Source organism: Lissotriton helveticus, chromosome 6 (assembly GCF_964261635.1).
Source record: "Lissotriton helveticus chromosome 6, aLisHel1.1, whole genome shotgun sequence".
Classification (NCBI taxonomy): Eukaryota; Metazoa; Chordata; class Amphibia; order Caudata; family Salamandridae; genus Lissotriton; species Lissotriton helveticus.
The window spans coordinates 32154275-32177817 of NC_136067.1; the positions used below are offsets into that span (position 1 = coordinate 32154275).

The following is a 23543-nucleotide window of genomic DNA, read 5'->3' on the forward strand; positions in this document are numbered from 1 at the left end:
ATTATAGGTAAGAAGAACGTCTATGATGGAAACTAGAATTACAGGTAAGAAGAAAGTCCATGGTGTAAAGATGTATTACAGTTACGAAGAACGTCTATGATGAAAACTAGAACTACAGGTAAGAAGAAAGTCCATGGTGTAAAGCTAGAATTACATGTAAGAACAACATCTATAATGGAAACTAGAATTACAGGTAAGAAGAACGTCCATGGTGTAAAGATATATTACAGTTAAGAAGAAAGACTATGATGTAAAGCTAGAATAACAGGTAAGAAGAGCATTTATGATGGAAAGCTAGAATTACAGGTAAGAAGAAAGTCTATGATGCCAAGCTAGAATTACAGGTAAGAAGAAAATCTATGATGTAAAGCTAGAATTACAGGTAAGACGAGCGTTTATGATGTAAAGCTAGAATTACAGGTAAGAAGAAAGTCTATGATGCCAAGCTAGAATTACGGGTAAGGAGAAAGTCTATGATGGAAAGCTAGAATTACAGGTAAGAAGAAAGTCTATGATGCCAAGCTAGAATTACGGGTAAGGAGAAAGTCTATGATGGAAAGCTAGAATTACAGGTAAGAAGAAAGTCAATGATGGAAAGCTAGAATTACAGGTAAGGAACTTTTTCTTCTCCATTATTGGATTCTCTCTGATAGTCCTAAAAGGTACAATGAAGGAAGCATGAATCCAGAAACCGGGAAATATTCTTCAAGTCAGTAGGTTAATCAGTGAAACCTGCCCACTAAAAGATCAGGCCTGGAGCCATGGTCCAACAATAAGGTATAGCAAAAGCATGGACCAATCTCCAAGTGGCCTCCATTCATTTGTATGAAAAGACATCATTTGTATCAAAGAGATAAAAAGACATCCTGGACAGGGGGGAATACTCTGATCCTCCTCGACCTCTCAGCAGTGTTATACACCATACCTCACCACACACTCATTAGGAGACTCCACCACATCGGGATCCATGGAGACGCCTTCAAATGAATCACATCATTCCCCACGGGACAAACCCATAGAATCCGCCTACCACCTGTCAAATCAGAACCCAAGACCACCATCTGCAACATCCCTCAAGAGTCATCACTTAGCCACACTCTGTTTAACACTTAATTGATGCCCTTGGCCAACAACGTCAGAGCCCATGGCCTCACCATCATATCCTATACAGACGACACCCAGCTCATTCTCTCGCTCTAAGAAGATCCCTCCACCACAAGATTTAACTTCCACAACTGCATGAAGTCACCAACTGAATGAAGACCAACTGCCTGAAGCTCAACACGGACTAGACTGAAGTACTGATCTTTGGGAACAATACCTCTAGATGGAACGTCACCTGGTGGCCTCCCGATCTCAGACCCACACCGACGGACTGCGCTCGCAACCTCGGCATCATCCTATACAGCACACTTGCCACGAAATGCCAGATCAACGCTGTCTCCTCCGCCTGCTTCCACACCCTCCGCCTGCACCGAAAGATCTTCAAATGGCTACCCATCAACACCAGAAAAACCGTCACTCAAACGGTAGCCTGGGCTACAGCAACACATTACTCAGGAATCACCACCCAACTCCTGAGGAGACTCCAGACTTTTCAGAACGCAGCCACTAGACTCATCCTTGGCCTCCCCAGACTGATCCACATCAACCCTCACCTCAAGAACCTCCACTGGCTCCCCATCTACAATTGATGCCACCTCAAGATGCTTACACATTCCTACAAGGCGCTTTACAACATAGAACCAGAATTCATCACCCACCGCCTGAAGTTCCAGCAACCCTTCAGACACCTGTGCTCCGTTTCCCTCACACACACTCCACGCTTCATTGGAGGAAGTTCCTATCTTGCAGCCAAGTGCTCGAACGACTGCTCCCCCTCCCATCCCCCCTGAACAGCACCCTCCCTACATGAATTCAGAAAAAGACTCAAGACTTGGCTTTTCGACTGAGCCCATCAGAAACGTAGTGCCTAGATGCCCTCTTGGGTAATTAGTCGCACCTTATAAATCCGAGCTGATTGATTACTCATCAGAGCATGGGTGTTTGTGTTTCAGTGAAGGAGTTGTGGGCTTACCTGTCGGCAGCATGTTATTCTGATGCAGTATAAGTTCGTATAATGAAAGAGCATCCATCCAGATCCAGTCTTAAAAATGTCCTCGATGCCCTTAACCTCACCCAAATATGCAACAGCCCGACCCACGAGAAAGGTTCTACCCTCGACCTGATCATCTCCAAAGAGGACTCTATCCAACTCGAGTCCATCCAACCCTGTGACTGGTCAGATCATCATATTGTCACATTCTTTATCAATGAAAAAGTCAAAGTTAACCCGGCTCAACTCTCCAAGCCCAAAGTCTGGAAAAGAGACTCGAAAAAGCTCAACCCAGGCTCTTTGCCCCCTAACAGTTGCAATCTCCTACTCCCACCGACAGGCGCTACGGACGTCCAAACTCTGACTGACCACTATCTCAACGCTATGACCTCTATAATTAATGAGGCTGCACCTATAGAGCTGAAAAGAGTCTCTACTAAAATCTCCAAACCATGGTACGACGGGAGTCTCAATGAGGATAGACGAGACATGCGAATGGCAGAGCGTACCTGGAGATCAGCTCCCTCTGCAATGCACCTAAAAGATCTGAAGAAAAAGAGAAACGCCTACTTCAGGAAAATAAAACGCTCAAAATCAGACTTCTTCAGCCTCCAACTCGACCAAGCAAAAAACCGCCCGAGAAAACTGTTTGAGCTAATCAATTCACAATCCAAGGAGCAACCCCAACCACTCAACACTAGGCGTGAGGCACCCTCCTGTGAAGACTTCGCTGCTTTCTTTATCCAAAAAACTGACAAAATAAAAAGCGATCTCCTCATTGACGCAAGCCTCTACTCCAAACCCCAATGCCTAGCACCCACTGAACCAAAAAACCATGCTACATGGTCAACCTTCGGCACATACTCGGAAGAAGAAATTGGCAAACTGCTCAGCACCCTGAAACCATCCAATCACCTCACGGACCCCATCCCTGCCTCCGCAGGAAAAGACTTTATCCCTTTGCTTCTCCCTCTCTGGACTAAAATTATCAACAGCTCTCTCCAACAAGGAAGCATACCTGACTCCCTCAAAGTTGGTCAGGTCAAACCTCTACTAAAGAAACCTACAGCCGACCCCTCTGATCTCAACAATTACCGTCCCATCACCAATATTCCCACTCTCGCCAAACTGCTGGAAAAATGCGCACAACTACAATTGACTAAACACATTGAGCAATTTGATCTCCTCAACCCTCACCAGTCAGGCTTCCGAGCAGGACACAGCACAGAAACTGCTATGACTCACATAATTGACGACGCACTTCAAATGCTAGACCAAAACGACACCTGCTTCCTCATCCTTCTTGATCTCTCTTCAGCATTCGACACCGTTAAACATGAGAATCTACTAGAACTACTAAACACAAGAATGGGTTTATCTGGAACTGTTCTCAAGTGGTTCACTTCCTTTCTTCACAACAGGTCGCAGAAATTCAAGAGTAACAACCTGATGTCCTCGCCAATACCTGTAACGCTAGGCGTCCCCCAAGGATCCTCTCTATCCCCAACTTTGTTCAACCTAGTCATGGAACCGCTCACCACCTTGCTACAAGCATCCAATGTACACTTTCACATGTACGCCGATGACACCCAACTTTACCTCAAATTACAATCCCCCAATGACATCTTGCTCCTGAACTCAACGATCAGATGCACCCAATCCTGGCTTGCCGATAATCACCTCAAACTCAATGCCCTGAAAACAGAGTTCCTTCTGATCTCACCTCCAGCGAAGATATCCACCACTCAAATTTGGCTTAAACTCCTAACCGCACTCAATGTCCAACCCACCATCGTGGACTCAGCAAAATCTTTAGGCATAACACTCGACACCAATCTCAACATGCAGCAACATATCAGCAAGGCAACAAAGGGAGCGAACTTCCAGATCAATACTCTGAGGAAACTTAAACCCTACCTCCCAGCCAAAGACTTCCAAACCGCAGTACAAGCGCTAGTCATCCCACAAATTGAATACGGCAGCACCGCCCTCTGCGGACTCCCCCTAACTACAACCGCAACACTAAGAGCTTCTCTGAATGCTGCAGCGAGACTCATCACTGGGTCAAAAAAGCACTCCCATATTACCCCTGACTTGAAATCCCTGAATTGGCTGCCTTTTGAAGCCAGAATACATCTGAAAATCGCCAGCATGACACACAAGGCGGTACACCTAAACTCACCCGGCTACCTCGCTCAGAAACTGACAATCTCTGGAGGAGTTAGAAACACGAGAGGCACCAACAATCTTCTGCTGAAACCTCGAAGATTCCGGAAGGAAAAAACATACAAGCGCTCCTTCTCAGGAATGGCGCCTAGGATTTGGAACTCACTCCCTCCCGAAACCAGGCTTATCTCTTCCACTACACTCTTTATAAAAGAAGTAAAAGCTATCCTCATGGCTAAATACACTTGAACTATTATCTCGAACTCTGTTAACACCCTGCACCGATCTGTACTACATGTTTGACCCATTTACTTATTTGTACGAGTTGTCTTATTACTCACGTGATGGGCTTTGCAGCCACCTCTTTGTACTGTGTGATCTATTGATTTATTGTTTGACTATGTTCCCTCATGTACCCTTCTATGTAAAGCGCCCTGATATCTGTGAAGATCTTGTTCGCGCTATATAAAACTTTGAAAATAAAATAAAATAAATAAATAAATTTGGTCCACTTGCAGGCTTTAGATGATCTTGCGGAAGGCCATTTGGCTTCTTTCCTGATGGCCATTAAGTCACTTGGAGCATTCAATGGTTCTATTGTCAGTACTCTGTAGCCAGGCAGATCCTGAAAGACTAGGGTGGAGAATCTTGTCTGATGTCCCGGAGAGGAGGTCTGGTCTGCAACGAAGACTCCCCAATCTGAGGAAGGCCCAGGTTCAAAGATCTAAGGATCATCTTCACCTAAACCTAGGCCCTGGCAACCTGAAGGAGTAAATCTGCATTTTACCTTGTCTTTTGGTGCCAATAAATTGATGCCCCATCCACCACATGCAGTTCACACCCTGGAGAATAGTTTATTAGTTCTCAAGGCCCAGAAGATGGACTACTATGGTGGCAATGTTCAATGCGAGCAGTCAGCGCAAGATGGACAGTGTTTCTTGGCGAGGACTCGGGACTCTAACTACTTGTTTGTTCAGATAGTAAAAGGTGGTGGGGTCGCCTGACTAGGGAAGGAGCCAGCTGGCGGGGTCCACTGGGAGGAAGATCTGACTTCTGGGATGGATGTCCAGTCCTCAGCTCCAGCTTGTGTTGTTTCTCCTTGGCATGCTACTTTCCCTTTGAGATCAGATCATCCACATGGCCTCTCCAGGGGAGGCCCCTCAAGATGGTCTGCTGTATCCTAGGTGGAACAGGGCTCGCTTGAAATTTCCTTCTGTTGACACCACAGTGTCATGGACTAGAAGCTGTGGGATCATCAGAATCCTGTGGTCCTAATCCCCCAACTCCCCACACTACTGGCCTTCAGGTCCTTTTTAAAGGGTGTCCCATGTCCAACAAGGCATCTAGTACCAAGAAAACACACAACACCCCAGAACACAGAAGGAAAAGACATTCAACCATCAGATGAGACAGCATCTACAGGCAATGACACTAGAGCTCAACGGACAGCAGCTTCTTCTGTGCAGGACAGACTCCTGCATTCTGGGTCTTGCTATGCTCCCAAGTACTAAATGCATTGAGCAGAAATAAGAGTCAACCAATGGCACACATCCAGAAACACTTGTAGAGGAGGAGAAAATTGGTGGCGCACTAACATCCTCGGCATCTCCCTTTTGAACATTTAACTCATGTTTTTGAAATGAAATAGGAGGGGATTCCGGCTACTGGTCTTTCCTCTCGACAGAATAGATACCTTTGTTTCTTTGATGTTTACAAATCTTCTTATGATGAACCCCATCCGTCCAATTAAAAAGCAGAACCTCAATACAGATTTTTACCTCAATGTATTGAAACACAAGTGGCCTATCGGGGGACAGGTTACAGTTTAAATCGATGGGAACTATTAGCCCCTACCAGCACCCCTGGACGAAGCTTGAATGTGGGCTCAATCACCCATCAACTTGCACACAATAGGAACTGATTTCGGGTGGAGGGGAGAGTTTGGATGGGAAGTGGGTTGCACAGTGCACAGCTCAGGTACAGTCACCTGGATGCAGAAGTCTCCTCTTCTTTGAGGCCTGTGAGTCTAATAATACTCATGTTGTGGTATATAATGGGGACAACAGGACATATATTTGGGAGAAAGGCGAGAGATCTTGCGGTTGCCTAACAAGTAGTTTTTGTCCACAGGTAAATACTGATGGACAATACGGAAGCTAGGATAACCGGTGTCCCTTTTTTTCAGTCGCCATCAGTCTTCTGGCTGGTATAAAATTTCTACAAATGGTTCAATGATATCTCTGCAGGCCGACAAGGAGCTTATCAGCTTTTTCTAGTTTTGAATTACCAGGAAACCAACTGTGATCTGCTGCAGTTTCTTTAGAATGAATGCTGGAGTGTTTGATTCTGCACAACCTTTTTTTTTTTTAGATTTTGTCATGATTCTAAGTTGAGCAGTAATTGAAAATCATCTACATTTTGGTGGAAGGGCTCGATCTGGAAGAGCATCCGCTGTAAAGGTTAGGTAGGTTGGACAATGCAGTCAGGCGACAAATGCTTGCGGTCTAGTAGCATTACTTCTGCTTTTGAACTGGTGAGTTTAGAACCACTATACTTGATTCAACTTTAAAAACTGAGTAACATTAAAGATTTTAGGGAAGGGATCCATGGTCCAGTGATTTCGACTTCATGTGTGTAAGTGTGCGTATCAAAAGTTGCGTGTGACAATACTGAATACGAGAAGAGGGGACGGGGAACTTCGTGTCACACCATCAACGCACCGAGTCTGAGACAAAATGGCCTAGGATGCCAGACTGGCTTGGATCGAGATTGTGGCGTGTGTACAGAAAGTGACCAATATAGGAATTTTGGATAGCCGTAGGAAACCTACAATGCAACAGTAGTTCAGAAGAGCAGAGGGTCAAAGGTAGGTACAGGTAAAAAAGGATGAGTGTGGAATGGTCAAAACAATTAGAAACAAATCCAGAACTAAGAGAAGAGATGGTGACGCAAGTAACTGGAAGGCAAAGGGGACACGTTTTGAGACACTGGTTATCCAATCCGTTATAGATATTGTCATTGGCACCTGGGAAGGACCATAAGAGTGAACAGGCCTGTTCCTTTTATACTGAAGAGAAAAAGAAAGGGCGCAGCATTGATATAAAAAGAGATCAACTTATGGAATTTTGAGACCAGTGATCGAACTAGCTTTAATTTCAAAGCTGAGGGTTCTTCGAGGTAAAGGTTGTTTAGGTCGGTGCAGTGTCCTTGATATGGATGGGGGCAGCTTTGGAGTGCACAGGTAGGGGGACATTTTCCAAAATGTGAAGAGTTTGTGGGGTTTTTGTTGAAGAAGCTGTGAGATTTAAGATGGAATAAGGACTTTGCTATCTTCCTGCAGACGGTGAGAACTGTCCTCTGCCCACGCGTTGTGAGATCAGACTGAGCTTCAGGCCGCCTTCTTCATAGCAACAGTTTTGTTGAGTGGTGGGTAGGTTCAGATAACCAATTAAGCTTGACAAATTATCTTTGGCTGACCTCTGGGGTGCTGTGGAATTACACAGGTTCCATAGCATGTCCTTGAGTTTTGAGGTAAAGAATTTGCCTAAGCCACCTACAGAGACATCATCAATGTTGCGCTGAAGATACACGTAAAACAGTTTGACTTGGATTTAAAGAGCCTTGATTTGTGAGGGTGGGACAGGTATTTCTTAAATTTGGTCCGTACAAAGTCAAGTGATCTTAGCCGATGATCTGTGCAGGACACGAGGGCAGTTTTAAGGAGAGGACTGTTCTTTCTAAAGGGTATGAGGCTGGCTGTCAAGGCTAATTGGCCATCGCTGTTTGTTTCTGTGGTGGTACTAGTATGTTGTTAAAGACTTTTTTCTTGTTGTATATTTTTATTGAGAGGTGCATGTCAGTATATAACCAAAACATAAAACATTTGAATAAATAATAAATCAAATTATGGCCACACACTAAATTACTATGAAATATTAACTTCTCAGATTTCTAAACACAAAAAAGATAATATAGAACATCAAAAGATACAATATCTGAGATACTCATATAACCTGGAAAGGAAGAAATAGGAAAGGCGGACAAGGGAGGGGATGATGTAGATAGTATACAATATGTAGTAAAACATATACTACAGACAGTTAGAAGATAGTAGCGATAATATCATACAAATATAGTATTTCAAGTGGAGCTATTCCTACTAACTCAACAATTTCCGATAGGTGAAGAATAGGTCCTAATCAAAATAACAGTATTAATGACTAAAGCATCACCAGCCCATAACAGCAACCGCAAGAATATAAATAATGACAGTAATGCATTAATAAGGAGATGAAAAAGGAAGGGACTCCCTTATTGTATTTCCTAATTAGAAGGAAAAATATTAAATATTACCAGAAATAGAATATGTATTAAGTAGAAAAGGTTTCCGAATTTGGATGAAAATTCCAACATTGCCCTGCAATCTATAAACTAGTTTTTCATATGATGCCATTTTATACATTTCAATAAGCTGTTCATCAAGTGTCGGACATTGTGGTGTTGTCTAATGTCTTAAAATACAAATCTTTGCTACGGTGAGTGCAATAGTTATCAATTCATCCCGTATGGTTTGTTAGATTTGGGAGATCAGTAACATCACGTAATATAATTCCGTTAAAGGAACGGACACATGTATAGCTCTGTGTAGAGAGGCAGTTATGGAAGACCAATATTTCTTCAAAATTGGACAGCTGAATAAAATGTGTATTAGAACATTGGAATGTTGGGAGCTCAATTGAAAACAATGGAGTGCTCCGGGCTTATAATGGCCGGTATAAGCCCGGAGCTCCAACATTCCAATGTTTCTTTGCTCACAGCTCTGGCTGTGAACAAAGGCTTCAGGGAGCCTGAGGGGATTGCAATCCCCTCGCGCTCCCATAAGGCTTTGTTTTTTTTGTTAGAACATTCTGTCCTCTAGTGGCAGAAAGTTCTAATAGCCTTATAGCCCTTCGTAGTCGGGCTATACCGCTATTGAAGTCCCTCTCGCTTGTTAAAGGCCCTCGCCTTCGGCTCGGGGCCTTTAACGCTGGAGAGGGCGTTTAATAGCTGGTATAGCCCTCTACGGCGGGATATAAGGCTATAGTATATCGCAGTCCTCCTGTGGGCTCCTCCAGCGGGTAGATTGGTGCAGTAAACCTGCTGTCTTGAGTATGTGTGGTGACCAGGACCAGTTATGAAGAATTTGGAAGAGAGTAAATTTCATTCTGGCCGCTCTGTTTCCCTTTTCAATGTTCATAATAACATCCGCCCATTCCTCATCGAAATGTTGTTAAAGACTTTGAACTTTTGTAGGCTTTGGACTCGTAGCTGTTATTCTGACAGCGCCACACTAAATTTTTCACAATCTGTTTGGACTCAGTCGCCCCTGGAACATTAGGCTCCCTTGACTATCAGTTAAGGAAGCTCTCCCTCTCACACTTACCTTTTTAAAGATGGTGATGACGGATGGTTCTTCCTTCTTGGACCCCTCTGGAGAATCGCCCACCATGGTCTTCACTCCGTTCTTCTCCCCTATTGAGAACATAAACGGAGGGAATGTTATGAGCATACGGTAACTGCAAGTCCTCGAAGACCAACGCGGGCTTCCTCTTGCAGTGGGCATACACTCAAACTGGTACACTTAATGCCATACACAATCCTCACCCAGAATACTTCAGAACATCTCTGGAAATTTCAGTGGGAAAGCAGAATGTTGAAAGCGTTGACAAGTTAAGACTAGAAACCCAGAATTTTAAACCTAAAGCGCCTCGTTACTTTGTCTGGAGCAGGCACCTCCAACCGGGACTCGTTTCCTGCTGACCTCAGATGCCTCGTAGGGCCACAGACTCACCGGTTCTGCCCTCATTCTTCCCTACAAGACACTGGCCTTAGCTGAATTTCTTCTCTTCTCTAAAATGTCATCAGTTCACCTACACCCCATTGTCTTATGTCCACCACTACTACTACCCGCCCTACTTGTAGACACCTCTCCCTTTAGAACCGCGCCTCTCGTGCTGGCCCACATCTCCTTGCCACAAAGAGCTGTTGAACTTAAATAAAAGACTAAGGATGAACATAAGGGAAGGACATGCGCGATGAGCACACAGAGCACATGAGATTAGCATGTGAGAAATGTGCATAGAGACAAAGCTGATTATGTGAACATAAGAGAGAATACAAATATTGAATATAAGGAGAGTGAGCACACGAAGAGCATAAAGGATACATGGGTGGAGCAAAAGGAGGGGGTACTAATGCCCGCCTTAAGGGGATAACTTCCTTGTAATCCTAGTTCTACATCTGCAGAACCCATAGTTAAGCCCATCAGGCAACGGAATCCTGGGGGTACTGCGGGCAAGACCCTTTCATCCTCATCAGCAAGACGGATGTTGGGGGTACCACGGACACGGCCCTCTTGAACCCATCAGGCGGAAGGATGTTCGGGGTACCGAGGGCATGGCCCTCTCATACCTCTCAGGCGGACGGATGTTGGCAGTACCAAGGGCATTGCCCTCTGCTCTAATGTTGCTTGGGGGACACCATTGGTTTCTCACTCTTACCTGTGACCTGCGTTTCTCTGCAAGATGTTGGACAACGCATGTCCAGGAACTGCTGGTGCCCGGGCCTTCCTTTAAGAGAGTAAACCGGTAATGAGTAACCGTTTGAAGGCTCTGCCTGTTCAAGACAGACCTCTCCGTGGGACCTCATTTCAAGATGGCGACTTGTGACTCCTAGTACGAGGTTCTCTCAGTCTGCAGTGGGAGATGCACTTCCTGTTGCTACTGTGTCCTGTTCCTGTTGAGAGTATGACCTTTCTACACACTGCACCACATTGAACTCAAGGGAATTTTTGGACAGATTTGTCACAACCTTGTCTACTATTTTTGTCGCAATTCTTCCTTCCAAACTTGAGTTGGAGGTACCTTCCGCTCAGTCTGCTAAGCGTGTCTTTCCTCTTAAACTTGGCTTCTAGCAGTCCTTCAGCAGTGTCTGGTAGTGTAAGCAGTGGAAGGATGGAACCTCTAGCAGCCCTTCACCTCCCTCAGCAGTGTTTTGGAGTGGGATCACTAGATGGATGGTACCTCTGAATGACGAAGCTCACTGCTAGCAGCCCTGCACCTCGCCTAGCTCAGCACAAAGTACTGATAGTATGGACGTTTCCCCAATAGGGCTACACCCCCTGGAGCACTGCTTCCCCGTGGGGACATTAGAAGGACAAATGCAATGTTGTGCAGTGCCGCGTCTCTCATGTCACTGCACTGCAGTGTGATCACTGGAAGGAAGTTGTCTTCGACTCTTCTCCTGGAGTGGTGGAACCCACACAGCCTTACAACACTAACCCTTAAACCGTCACCCCATCTCTCTTGTTTCCCCTGCCCCGTCTCTCCACTGACACCTTCTCCGTATTCCTACCACTCCAGCTGTTCTTAACTCTTTGTCCCACTTTGCCTTCTCCTATTGCACATAGGCCCACGCGACACCCAGACTTAAGGGGCTACCACTCTCTAGTGATCGTTACCTTTCTGGATCATCTCCACGGTGGCGTCCGCCTCAGTGCCCCCTTTATTGCTCTGCGCCGAGTGATGCTGGTAAAAGTCCTGGAACAGAAAAACACGTGTAGCAGTCGCTGTCTGAGCAGGGCAGTGGGAGAGCACGTGCTTGGGTTGGTAAAGATCAGGTTAAAGGCAGGTAGTCGGGGGTGGGGGAATAATGGATGTGATGGGTGGGATATTAGAAAGGAAGACCAGAGATGGTGGGTGGGGATTGGATATGGAGTAGGAAAGATGATACATGTCTAGCAGGAATGTGTAGTTCATGTGGCCAAGTAAAAGGAAGCGGCGACTTGACAGTGAGTGGGATGTTGACACTAAACTGAAGCAAGCTATGGGGAGCAGTGACTCCTTTCCCTCGGGTCCCCAGCACACGATACACGGGTTACATACCATCTTTGGCAGAATGATGTAGGAGACAATGGCCAGGACGATGACCACACATGCCACGATGAAGTATCCGAAGGCGCTGTCCTCCAACGATGAACCACCTGAGGGAGGAACCAAGAGTTAACTGGAGTGAAACATTAGCAAGACTTCTGCAAGCGACATCCGCCATGAATATGGTGGAAACAACGCAAAATGTAGGGAGACGAGAAAAAAGCAAAAGGAACAGGACTATACACATATTAGGGGAGGATCATTACAATGAAGATGATGTAGCGGATATGATTAGTAACCAGTGAAGGATTATCCCATCCTGGAACCCGTAGACGGCCATTGAGCGGTGCTCTATCTTGGAAACAGCAATCGATCACTGATTCTTAATCTGATCCTGGAATTAGTAATCTAGCCAGGATTCCTCGTCTATTCTGGAACTGGTAATCCGTCACAGATTTCTCTTTTTATTCCAGGGTCGGCAATACTCAAGTGGTTCGCTTTCTATATTGGGATTAGTTAGCCCTCGATGATTCAAGTTCTGATCACAGAATCAGTCATCCTCCTTGGATACCTTCTCTTTTCGTAGAATGAATGATTACTGATTGACTGCTATTCTTATCTTGGATTCAGTCATCAGTCACTGATTTCTCGATGCATTCCAAAAGCAGTGATCTTTCACTAACTCCTCTTCCTTTCTCAAACGAGTGCTCTAGCAAGGACTTCTTTTGCAGTTCAGATATATTCAAAAGTATGTCTTTGGATACTGTTGTCTTGAAATCTGTCATTCCCATCTGATTCCCCATCCTGTGTGGAATCAATCAATGTGCAATTTAATCCTTTTCCAAAATGCAATTTAATCCTTTTCCAATTCGTCAATCGTAAATAACCCAGTTCAATGCTCCCAAATTTTCTTTTCCATGGCGGTGTCAGTCCACCACTTACATGTCTTTGTTGAGTCAAACATTCTGCAGTGAACTCTGAAGGCTTTCTTCCCCAGTTTCTACTTGTGTCAGCCCTGGAGAGCTGATGTCTCCTCATGGCCCACTGAGCTGTGCACTGACACTTTTCAGGCCTCTGTCCTCAGCAGGTATGAAAAGTAAAGAAACTGCCCATAGTTACTTGCACCTCAGTCTGCAAACATCACCAAGACAGGGGTTTTTATATATTAAACTGTTGTGCACAATCTCTCCACTATCACCCCAGCACCTTCTCAAAGTCCGGTTCATTCTAGCCTTGGTCCAATTGTGTGTTTGCATCTTAGTAGAGAGCTAGTCCGGTGTGCTATCTCACATACGACATGTCTGCCGTTCATATCTGTCATCTGAATACAGCTACATTAGTAGAAGTTACCTTCGTCTCCTGAGCCAACGGTTGCATCCCAGTCAGGTCCTACAATCTTTAGCTCATGACCTCAACAGCATGTCACACCATCACGCTCTGCCCTGCACTGAATCCTGTCCAACCAATGGTAATGGTCAGCAATTTTTATTATCGTGCACAGCGCCTTCCATGAACTAGTGCCTACATTCGACTACTCTAAATTTAAGCCCCATATTCCCAGCAGGCCCCTTCACTCTAAGAACCAAAGTCTGGGCGACAGAGAGTCAGGAAGAGAGTACCCTCAGTTCAAGCAGCAATTCAGGGAACAAACTGAGGTCAACTGAGGATCATGTCTCCTTCAAGTGAGATCTTTAAATTCTCTTCAGTCCAGTGCGTTGATCTAGAGTTGACCCTGAATGGTGTTAAAGGATCAGTTTGAGAGCCCTATTGGGGTCAACACCTTTTAGAAAACCCTACTAAAATAACATAGCAGGCAGGCAAAACAAAACAACTTCCTGGGTATGTCCAAAATGATAAGACCCTTTCCATGAAGAGGTGATGTTGCCACTGATGTCAGCTGAAGTGGCGGACGACCACCAGAGCGTTGAAGCACCAGACCGTGTGGAAGGATACCCCGAGACCTCAATCCCGGCATGAACCAGACAGTCACTCACTAGTCCGGGGACAGATAGCACTCCCGACATATGGAGAGAAAGGATGTACGTTGTTACAAGGCATGCTTTTACCACGCATGCTTTTACAACACAGGTTTTTCAACGCAAGTTGTTACAACGACTTGCGTTGGGGGGCGCTGGATAGTGAATAGTTTAATTTACTATTCCAACTCCAGTCCCCGTGGATAGTAGGGAAGGTGTTGGATAGTAAATTAAACTATTACCTATCCTAGAGCGCCCCCCAGCGCAATTCGTTGTAATGACTTGCGTTGAAAAACCTGCATTGTAAAGGCACTGCGTGGTAAAAGTTGCGTCGTAAAGGATGTTTCCCGGAGAGAAAGGGCCAAGACAGCGCTATGAATGTTAGAACCAAGGGAGTGAGGGAGGCAGCTTTAAAAAATGATCGGAACATTCTGTAGTGGGCTCAACAAAGTGCTTTCTTCAACCCCGCGTCAAACAAAGACGCGTGCTGGACCCTTCCCATGTCAGTTGTTCATAGTTACCTAACTTCGCCGTGGCTCAAATGAGAACCGGCCCTCTTTCAATAAACACTCTATCCAAGGGAAGTAGAGCATTTCCAGAGTTGCTATTTTGTGAGGATTTTATTTATCAAATCTGTGAACTGCTTTAATGCAATTCACTTAGTAAATAAATTTAGTGTTGAAAGCTAAACTTTGTCAGAGGTCAGTCCCAGTTTCAAACATAACAATGCGATAAAATGGCGTTAGTCTTATCATATACACTTAATATCTTATTATCAGACTCTATTCAAACTTCAAGGCCACAAGCGAATACCCACTAAAACAGCATGACTTACACAACCCCACTACTAATATCGCGTCATTGCTTCTGGGCTCCATCGCCACAACCTCCAAGCAATACTTAAATTATTACCGTACCCTACGTACATTAAAGCAAAGGCTCCTTCTAGGAGGCGGAGACCCCTCGCCCAGGTATATCTTCATTTTCTCTGCACCATGCACAGGTCTCACCTGCTGCCACCCTGGACACTTACTGGAGATCGCACAGATCATGGAGAAGGCCGCGAAGGTCCCAGCCAGGCCCTGCCCGCTCATGATGGGTGTTGTGTAGCTCACCGGGAGGAGTCCAGCCATTCCAAAGAGACTCCCTTGCAGGATGGCGCCAAATGCTGAAAGGAAAAAAGGGAAAGTAAAAGGAGGCTGGGTCAGGCAGGGTCAGGCAATACAGCAGGGGAAATGCAGCAGGGTCAGGCAGGGAGGCAGGAGAAAACTGGCAGGGTCAGGCAATACAGCAGGTAAAATGAGGCATGGTCAGGCTGGAAGGCAGGGTCAGGCAATACAGCAGGTAAAATGAGGCATGGCCAGGCTGGAAGGCACGGTCAGGCAATACAGTAGATGAAAAAAGGTGAAGGCAATGAAACATTCAAAATAAGGGCCCTGCCTCCACCAACACCACTCCCGGTCTTAGATCATCCACCACCAAGCGCGCTAAGCTCTTGATGCTCATTGTTCGGGAGAAGGAAACCAAAACCTTCCCTGTAACAATGGTTTACAGCTTGAAGCTCTTCTAGATTCACAAGCTTTGCGTTATTCCATTATCTAGATGTTCGGTCGGGGAGCGTATCCGTTTCACATTCTTTTTCTACCCGCGCCAGACCAAAGTCATCAGGACAATAATCCCACAACGCCCCATTATGTGACCTCCAGTTCAGATTAATTTTTGTTTTAACACAGAAATTACATTCCGTCACCAGAGAGGTGGGAGAGTTACATGTGAATCTAGAAGAACATTAAGCTGGAAAAAAAGAAAATGTTACTTACTTGTACTAGTGCTGTAGATTCACAAGTTTTGCACACTCCTGCCAGTTAGTGTTGGAATTGAAGTTAGAAAGTTGTTTTTCTTCGAAGATGTTTTGGGTTGAAGTGTGTCATGACACCGCCCCTTAAAACTCACAATGCACTAGAAGATAGTTAGATTGAATTTTCCCCCCTATGATTAACCCCTTCCCTGCTGGGCACATTCCCCCGCTGTGCTGGGGGCAGGAGGGGTGCGCGCAGCGCCCCGGTGCTCATGACGAGCTCAGCTCGTCATGCAGCACAGTGCTCGTGTGCTCATGGCGAGCTGAGCTCGTCATGACCACACCCGTTTCCTTAGAACGCTAGCACAGCAGGGGAATTAGCCCAGCATGCGAGCGTTCCAACGGTCATGACGAGCTCAGCTCGTCATGAGCACCGGAGCACCGTGGCTTATGATGAGATCAGCTCGTCATGAGCATGCAAGGGGTTAAGTGCAAAAGAGGGGAAGCTGCCCGTGGACTGCGATCAGATATCATTTAAGACAATGTGTCACTGATCACACGTTTTACGCGGGTTTGTATCCAGGCAGCCAGGGAGAGTGCAAACCAGTTGCTACAGGTGAGTATCCTTTCCTGTCTGCATTATCTGCAGTTCTAGATCACATGCTTTGCACAAACTAAAGAGCAGGGCCTTCCGCGTAAAGCTGTGGCTTGCGAGCCGGGATGGACCATGTGTGAAACACTTTGGCCAACTGGCATCTCTTGTTGGACATGTATAACAACATGATAATGCGGAGTACATGTGTACCCGATGGACCGAGAAGCAGCTTTACATATATAAATGTATGGGATGGTGCCTCGGAAGGACACCGTTGCATCTCTCTTCAGAGTGGAATGTGCCGAGGGCAAGGTATATTTGGGAACATCCTTTACAACGCAGTAATGACACCGCAGTGTCATTACAACGCGGGTTTCACAACGCAAGTCGTTACCACGACTTGCCTGGAGGGTGCTCTAGGACAAGGAATAGTATAATTTACTATCCAACACCTTCCCTACTGTATGTAGACTGGCGTAGGAATAGTAAATTAAACTACTCTTAAGTCCAGCGCCCTCCAACGCAAGTCGTTGTAACGACATGTGTTGTAAAACCTGCGTTGTGATGGTCTGCGGTTTTATACCGCGTTGTACCGTCATACATCCGGTATATTTAGCCTTAGCATCACACATCTGCATACATTGAACAAGCCAGGTCGCAAAACCAGCCTTTAACATTGGACTGTCTAGGTGAGGCGGTGCAAAAGCAAAGAGCAGCTGATCGGGTTTCTGGACATTGCTTTAAGGCTTTTGTAACATCTAGTGTGTGTTATGTTCTTTGTGGTACTGACCTCTGGCGAAACAACTTTAGGCGAAAAAGAAGCTAGGTTCTACGGAGAACCCTCTCCTTCAATACTTGAACTGACAAAGCATGCAGTAAAGCATGCGGCTCTGTGACCCGGCGGAGGCGGCGGTTGCCATTAGAAAGCCACTTTCCGTGATAGAAACCTTAGCGACCGTATATATGAAACAGCTCAAAAGGAGGTCCTATTAATCTGGTAACATTGGGGTTTCAAGAAAGAATGGAGGCCACTCTTGGTGGAAAGCGGTACAAAAGAGGGTGGTGATGGACGGAGCATCTGAACCAATCAAACACTCACACCCAGTCAAGAGATCTTGGTTTAATCCATCACCGTTCTTTAGCCCACTCTGCCACACCAGTTCAGCCATATGCAAATCAGTCTGACCCTGTGCCTCATGGGAACAGTCCAGCCCAAACTGCCAAGCCATGCCTTCCCTGGACCGAAACAAGCTTCCGAGGACCGGTTTCTGGCATTACAGCCGTCTTCAGCCCGGCTAGCTTGAATCCAGTGGCAAAGTGAGCAAGGGACTCACGTCTGAGCATACCCTGCCAGCTTATGGCAAACAAAGGCACATGGAGGAAAGGCACTTTAAAAGCCCTTCCTTGAAGGCTTTAATGACTGATGTTTTAAAACTAGACCCTGAAACGGTTTGCTTTGGAGGTAAGCAGCCGCGGCGAAGTATACTCTAACGGCAGCAAAGGCAAGAGTGACCGAAACAAACAATGACCTGGACGGAGGCTTGCAAGGGTGTTCATACTAGACTAGTGAACAAAGCTTTTCCATTTGGCAGTATAATTTCTCCAGCAGTTAGTTTCTGGCCTTTTTAAAAAAAACTATTTGCATCACTCTGTAGGAGTTATATATATCGAAACTCTAAGATCTCAAATTGTACATCATAATTATGAGCATCACAGATGTCTGCTGCACTTTTATGATTACTTAAGGAATCTGTGGTAGAAGAGGAAAGTGTATGCAAATCTCTCTAACCATTTCATCCACGGTCCACTCCCCAGGGACTGTGGATGAGGGTCCCCAGACAAGTGGATTTATCTCCCATTCATGAATTTGTTGATGACTCTAGCTGAGGAGATCTGCAAAGTCGTTGTCTACCCCTGAGAGGTGTTCTGCCAGCAGGTAGACGTGTTGGTGTATGGCCCATGTTGTTCCAACTCTGATAGGTGCGGTGAGTGCCTTTCTCGGTATGTAACAGAGTGCTGTCTTGTTGTCTGTACAAATTAGTACTAGTTTGTGATGAATTTGCAGCAAGAAAGCTTGGAGGACCAAATGTACCACTACAAGATGTGGAGGAGACTTTGCTGTAAGAATCAGCCTTCTTCAACAGCGAGGTCTAACATATGAGCTCTGTAACCAGTCAGAGAAGCATCCGTCTCTATGGATACCTCCGGCTGAGAAATAGGCTGCAGGGTTACGGGCAAGTAGCGCCTGGAAGTTCTTGACTCTTTCTGGGCTAAGATCAGGTTTTGCTGTAGCTGCATCAATTGTGGCCCCTAGGAAAGCTTGAGTTTGAAGGAGGCTGAGGTGGGATTTGTTTTTTGCACAGACAGTGAATCTTAACAGAAGAATGAATGCATCTGTCTGTTGAGAGTGAGTAAGACCTAGAGTGTGACTTTTCCTCATTACACGTCAATCAGATTGAGGACACAAGGATGTGGTCGCCACAACCACCATACATGACACTGGCAGCTGTAGGGAATTTTTTATTTTTAACTAGCTTACCCGTCGCGCGTTGCCTCGATCTCCGAAGATAGGAAATTCAAGGAAACTCGTCATGATAACATTCAATTTACATTATGTCATTTTTATTGAAACTTATTCATTTTAATATGGAAAACATTTCAGAGTGTCGTTTTAATTCTATTTATTTATTCGAGTGCATGTGGATACACGATTTTTTGTTTTTCCGTCTGGTGCGTACATCAGTATTCAAAAAATTATGAGGGCCCTGGGGGGATGATATTTAAACATTTTTTATGGCAGAAACCTTCTTCATGGGAGTGTACTCAACAACTTCCCAAAGTTTCATGGCGATCGGATGAATGGTGATTTAATTCTATTTATTTATTCGAGCGCTTGTGGATACACGATTTGTTGTTTTTCCGTCTGGTGCGTACATCAATATTCAAAAGACAATGAGGGCCCTGGGGGGCTGATATTTAAAAAACATGTTATGGCAGAAACCTTCGCGGGAGTGTACTCAACAACTTCCCAAAGTTTCATGGCGATCGGATGAATGGTGTAGTAATGCATAAAGGACAAACAGACAGACAGACAGACATTCGTTTTTATATATATAGATTAGATCCATTTATCACAAATCTTAAGAACTGCTGCCGAGCAGGGTGGATCAAGATGTGGAAATAAGGATCCCTAAACTTGAGGTTTCCCATGTGATCCTTGCTGGAGAAGGAATCCCACCCTGGACAGTTATTTCAAAATGATCTGAAGTCAAGAACCAATTTAAAGCTCAGAGGCTGAGATCCAGTTGCAGAGGTACATCTTTTTTGGGAATTAGAAAGCACAGCAAGTATGCACCTTTGTCTTTCTAGTTGTCCAGCTCTAGATCGATTGTTCATTTTTGAAGCAACGCCTGGACCTTCTGCAACAGAAGGCTGTGACGGTCTGGAGAAGGTGTGTGCTCGTGGTGCTTTATCTGGTTGTCTCGTGTGGAATACGACACAGTATCCTTAGGCGATGACGAAAATCATCACCAGCTCTAAGGTTATACCACGCAACTGAGGAAGGCAGAACCCTAGTCCTCCTCTGACAAGGCAAAGATGGTCGAGAGGAAACACCCCAGTCTTCCTCATCGAATCTGATCTCCATGTGCAAACCCGGTGGAGGAAGAAAAAACTCAGGTTGAGTCTATGCCCTGGTGTGCTGGGGGTATCGGGGTAAGTATCATGAGTCACTTCCAAACCGAAACTCATTCTTCAAAGACAAAGTTCTTGTAACATTCCAAGCCCAACACTAGCCGTCAGGAATACGCAAAGCACCCGATTTAGAAATACACAGGCTGCAAACCTATGGTTTACGGCAAGTACCTTTTTGGAAGCGTGAACCTCTTCTAGTTCCAGAGGTATTCTCTCCATGTGGAGGTGGGACAGAAGGAGGATTAGTGCTCAATAAAGGTTTCTGTGTTTATCTACGCAATAATGGTTACGGAAACTGTGTCTTGACGGCCATGATGCTGTCTTGTTGTGACACATTAGCCATACCAGCATCACCTCTTTCTTCTTTGTGGAATGTGCATGTGGCTTAGCCTGTAAATCTTTATCTGCTAAGTTAGAATATGTGTCTATGGTTTTAATTATCCACCTGGTGTTGTCTTCAATACCTTAGGGGACCGTGCTACAAACAATTATATGGTTTCCCTAGTGCATTTTGTCTCTTTAAGCAATACTTTATGGCTCATCTTACATTTAATGTATGAAGCGCCTTTTGTGCTGCGTTTATTGGTTCTAAATGAATGACCAGTAACTGCGCGGTTTGGTTTGCTCCGAAACTTGACACGACCATGGGTATATACGTTAGAGGTATCCTCTTCACTGCCTCGTCTTCATGGGTAGTCACAGTCTTTGGACTGAGAGTGCCTGTAATTCACTGACTCTTCTTAAAGATTAAAGGGCAATTTAAAAAGTTGTTTTAGTAGCTTCAAGAGCTGGATAAATAAGCCAATAAGGAACTAGATTTAAATTCCACAGCATTGATGGAACTGCATGAGGAGGGCGCAACCTTTTTGCTCTTAGGAAGCATGTGATTACAGGAATAAAGAATATGTGGGTTGTGTGCATGCCTCTAGGGCAGTGGTTCTTAACATGTTCACTTCTGTGGCCCCCACTTCATCACTACTATAGCCTGGGGGCCCCCACTGAATAGTGTTTAGAATCCAGGGACCCCCCACTGAGTCATTATTGAAAGGGGGGGGCGACCCTGGCTAAGTATGTTTGATGATTTGAACCACAAAACAATACACAAAAAATATAGAAACAAGCAGTCAAACAAATCTAGAAATGATGAAAAATTTTATTTAATTCACAAACAAATATAAAAAAATAAAAAAATATATATATTTTTTTATATATATTTTTATTGAGTATTTTAGTGCTGCAGTTTGTTCTTTGGATCCTACTGGCTGGCCCTCTCACAAATAAAAATTTCAAGGGAATATTGGAGTTTCTTTGAATTCAATTACGGCCTCTCATGGTCCATACTATATTCTGTTTGATGCATTTGCAGTGCTCCAGCAAATCAATTTGTGGACACTATGTTCATTTTTAGCCTCAAATTTCAAGTTCATTCACATTGAAAAAAAATAATTTACATGTTGCTTCTTTATTTATAGACACCTTATTAACCTGTTAATATTATTGAATTTTCCAAGCAGTCACTGACCGCCTGAAAAAGCTTAGCAGACTCCCAGGGGTCCGCGGACCACAGGTTAAGAACCGCTGCTCTAGATAAAGCGGCACACTTGAGAAATGTCCTCCGAAGGATGCATAGGTAAGTGTGCCTTCTAGCAAATGCATGAGTTACCCTACTAAGAGAGTTTCACTTACAAACAGTTCTTGAAAACTCATCTCTGACACCAATTAGGGAATTTTGTCCATTTTGAAGCCGATGGCTTGCGTGCCTCTCTTAAGATGTGCAGACATTTTATAAAGATTTCAGTAGCTGAATTCTACTATTTCAGGAGCAAAGCTGGCATCTGTAAGCTTTTTGGGCTGAGGTGCAATAATGCCCCCTTGCATTGTCAGTGCACTCTTGAGGGCAGGCGTTCTGATCCCATTCTGCTGTGTTCTGTACATGATGAAAGATCTAAATGAGTAGGGAAGCAAATTCTCCTAAGGAAGGTTGGTTCTGCTTGCTTCACATGCTGGGTGTTCCTAGAAATATGCGTCAAGTAGGGAGGTATTTGAATTGTCTGGCTACTCCCTTGGTAACAACCATTACATCCACCCAGCTCCTTTGTATTTGTGACCATTGGCTGTTTAAACATTGCTCGATTGGTCTTGTGTCATCTTAAATCTGTGGAGAAGCGTGGCTCAATGGTTAGAGCGGCAGACCCTGATGCTGAGGTCTGGTCCGGACCAGGGTTCAATCCCCGTCGCGGCAGGGTCTTGGGCTCAATGTCCTCGGACCCGATAATTCTCGCCTCGGTGCCTATTCTAATCATGGGTCCCACTCTGCAACTCTGGGCAATAGCTTGCCTAATCTCCACACCGGCCCGAACAACGCTAGGATGCCTGGCTTCACCTTGGGTGTTCCCAGGAGTGGACACCTCAGAGGAACAGGCCAGGAAGGGTTCCAGAGCGGTATTCGTACAGCGCTTAGAGACCCCTGGGTGATAAGCACTTTACAAATCCAAAAACATTTACATTTACATTTACAATCTGGAATCACATGAATGCGCGATGCCGTCACTTCCAAACATATCGTGACAGTCCTCACTATCAAAGACTGAGACGCCGACCAATGATGAACCTCATCTTGCAGCGTCTTCACCCTACGGCTTCCTGGATAGGCTAATATCTGCTTTATACCTATTTCTGCATCCAAGGAAAGATTGATCTTTTCTGGTGGGACTGAGTATTTTGTAACAGTTGACCATGAAACACAGCAAGAATAGGGGATTCACTACTGTATGGGTGTTTGTTTGGCATTATTATCCACCAAAGAGTAAGCAAGTATGGCCTGGCATCCCAAACGAACCACTACAACTACCAACGTAAACTTCTGAATCTCTTGTTGCAGAACTTGTGTTTCATCCGCTTTGTAATTCTGTCCCTTCAATGTTTAAGTGGGTGGTTTATTTACAAACTCTCTGTAGCATTTGTGTCTAATTAGGTTCAATACCCACTTGTCTGACATGATCGGCTGCCAGGGGCGGAGGTTGACCATTCTTCGGTCCTGTGTGGAAGTTGCCGGTTAAGGAGACATGGCGATGGAGTCATTTAACGTGGGGGTACCCACTCTGAAAGCCTGGCCTATGTCTCGCAAAATGCTTTTGGGCTGATAAGTTTGGTGTCGATCTTGAAGGAACATTTCCTGAAGGCGGCCTCAGAGACTGATCTACAGCCTAGGTTGCCCCTTATATCTGATTCTAGCTATTTTTGAATGCACCTCTCATGATCTGGGCTGCTCCAAGTGCTGTGGTTCCTTCACTGGCCTTTTTGAGGTCCT

At 45.1% G+C, this 23543-nt stretch overlaps 1 protein-coding gene across 6 annotated transcripts in view; it reads right to left on the reverse strand.

The window, feature by feature from the left end:
• The window catches only part of SLC29A1 (solute carrier family 29 member 1 (Augustine blood group)), a 471283-nt gene that overhangs the window by 83273 nt on the left and 364467 nt on the right, over positions 1-23543 (reverse strand). For all 6 annotated transcript variants that reach the window (XM_078647310.1, XM_078647311.1, XM_078647306.1 and 3 more), the window contains 4 exons: positions 15181-15315; positions 12184-12281; positions 11760-11838; positions 9684-9772 (listed from right to left, as the gene is read on the reverse strand). In XM_078647310.1, the coding sequence (XP_078503436.1) occupies positions 9684-9772; positions 11760-11838; positions 12184-12281; positions 15181-15315 (401 nt within the window). The remainder of the gene's footprint in view (positions 1-9683; positions 9773-11759; positions 11839-12183; positions 12282-15180; positions 15316-23543) is intronic.